At 68.7% G+C, this 201-nt stretch overlaps 1 protein-coding gene across 1 annotated transcript in view; it reads left to right on the top strand.

Moving 5' to 3' along the window:
- RAI2 (retinoic acid induced 2) overlaps nt 1-195 on the top strand; it is a gene marked incomplete at its 3' end in the record, with an annotated part of 705 nt that extends 510 nt beyond the window's left edge. Inside the window, exon 2 of the mRNA XM_008939595.1 lies at nt 42-195. Within this exon, the coding sequence (XP_008937843.1) occupies nt 42-195 (154 nt within the window). The remainder of the gene's footprint in view (nt 1-41) is intronic.
- Nucleotides 196-201: the final 6 nt, after the last annotated feature.

Below are 201 nucleotides of genomic sequence, written 5' to 3'. Positions count from 1 at the left end.
CCCTGCCCCGCCATCCCCCTGCTGGCCAGCCTGTTCTCTAGCACCGCCACCCCTGTGGGGCAGCCCCAGCTCCTGGACCCCAAGCCCTCTGGCCAAACACAGGAGCCCGTCCTGCCCCCAGTCTTTCAGACGCCAGGGTTCGCCGCCGTCCTTCAAGACCTGTTTCCCTCACAGGGTGCCCTGGGCTCTGCTCCCTGCCAG

This window comes from Merops nubicus, unplaced genomic scaffold, assembly GCF_000691845.1.
Source record: "Merops nubicus isolate BGI_N331 unplaced genomic scaffold, ASM69184v1 scaffold13144, whole genome shotgun sequence".
Taxonomy (NCBI): Eukaryota; Metazoa; Chordata; class Aves; order Coraciiformes; family Meropidae; genus Merops; species Merops nubicus.
This window is presented reverse-complemented; position numbering and strand designations above follow the sequence as displayed.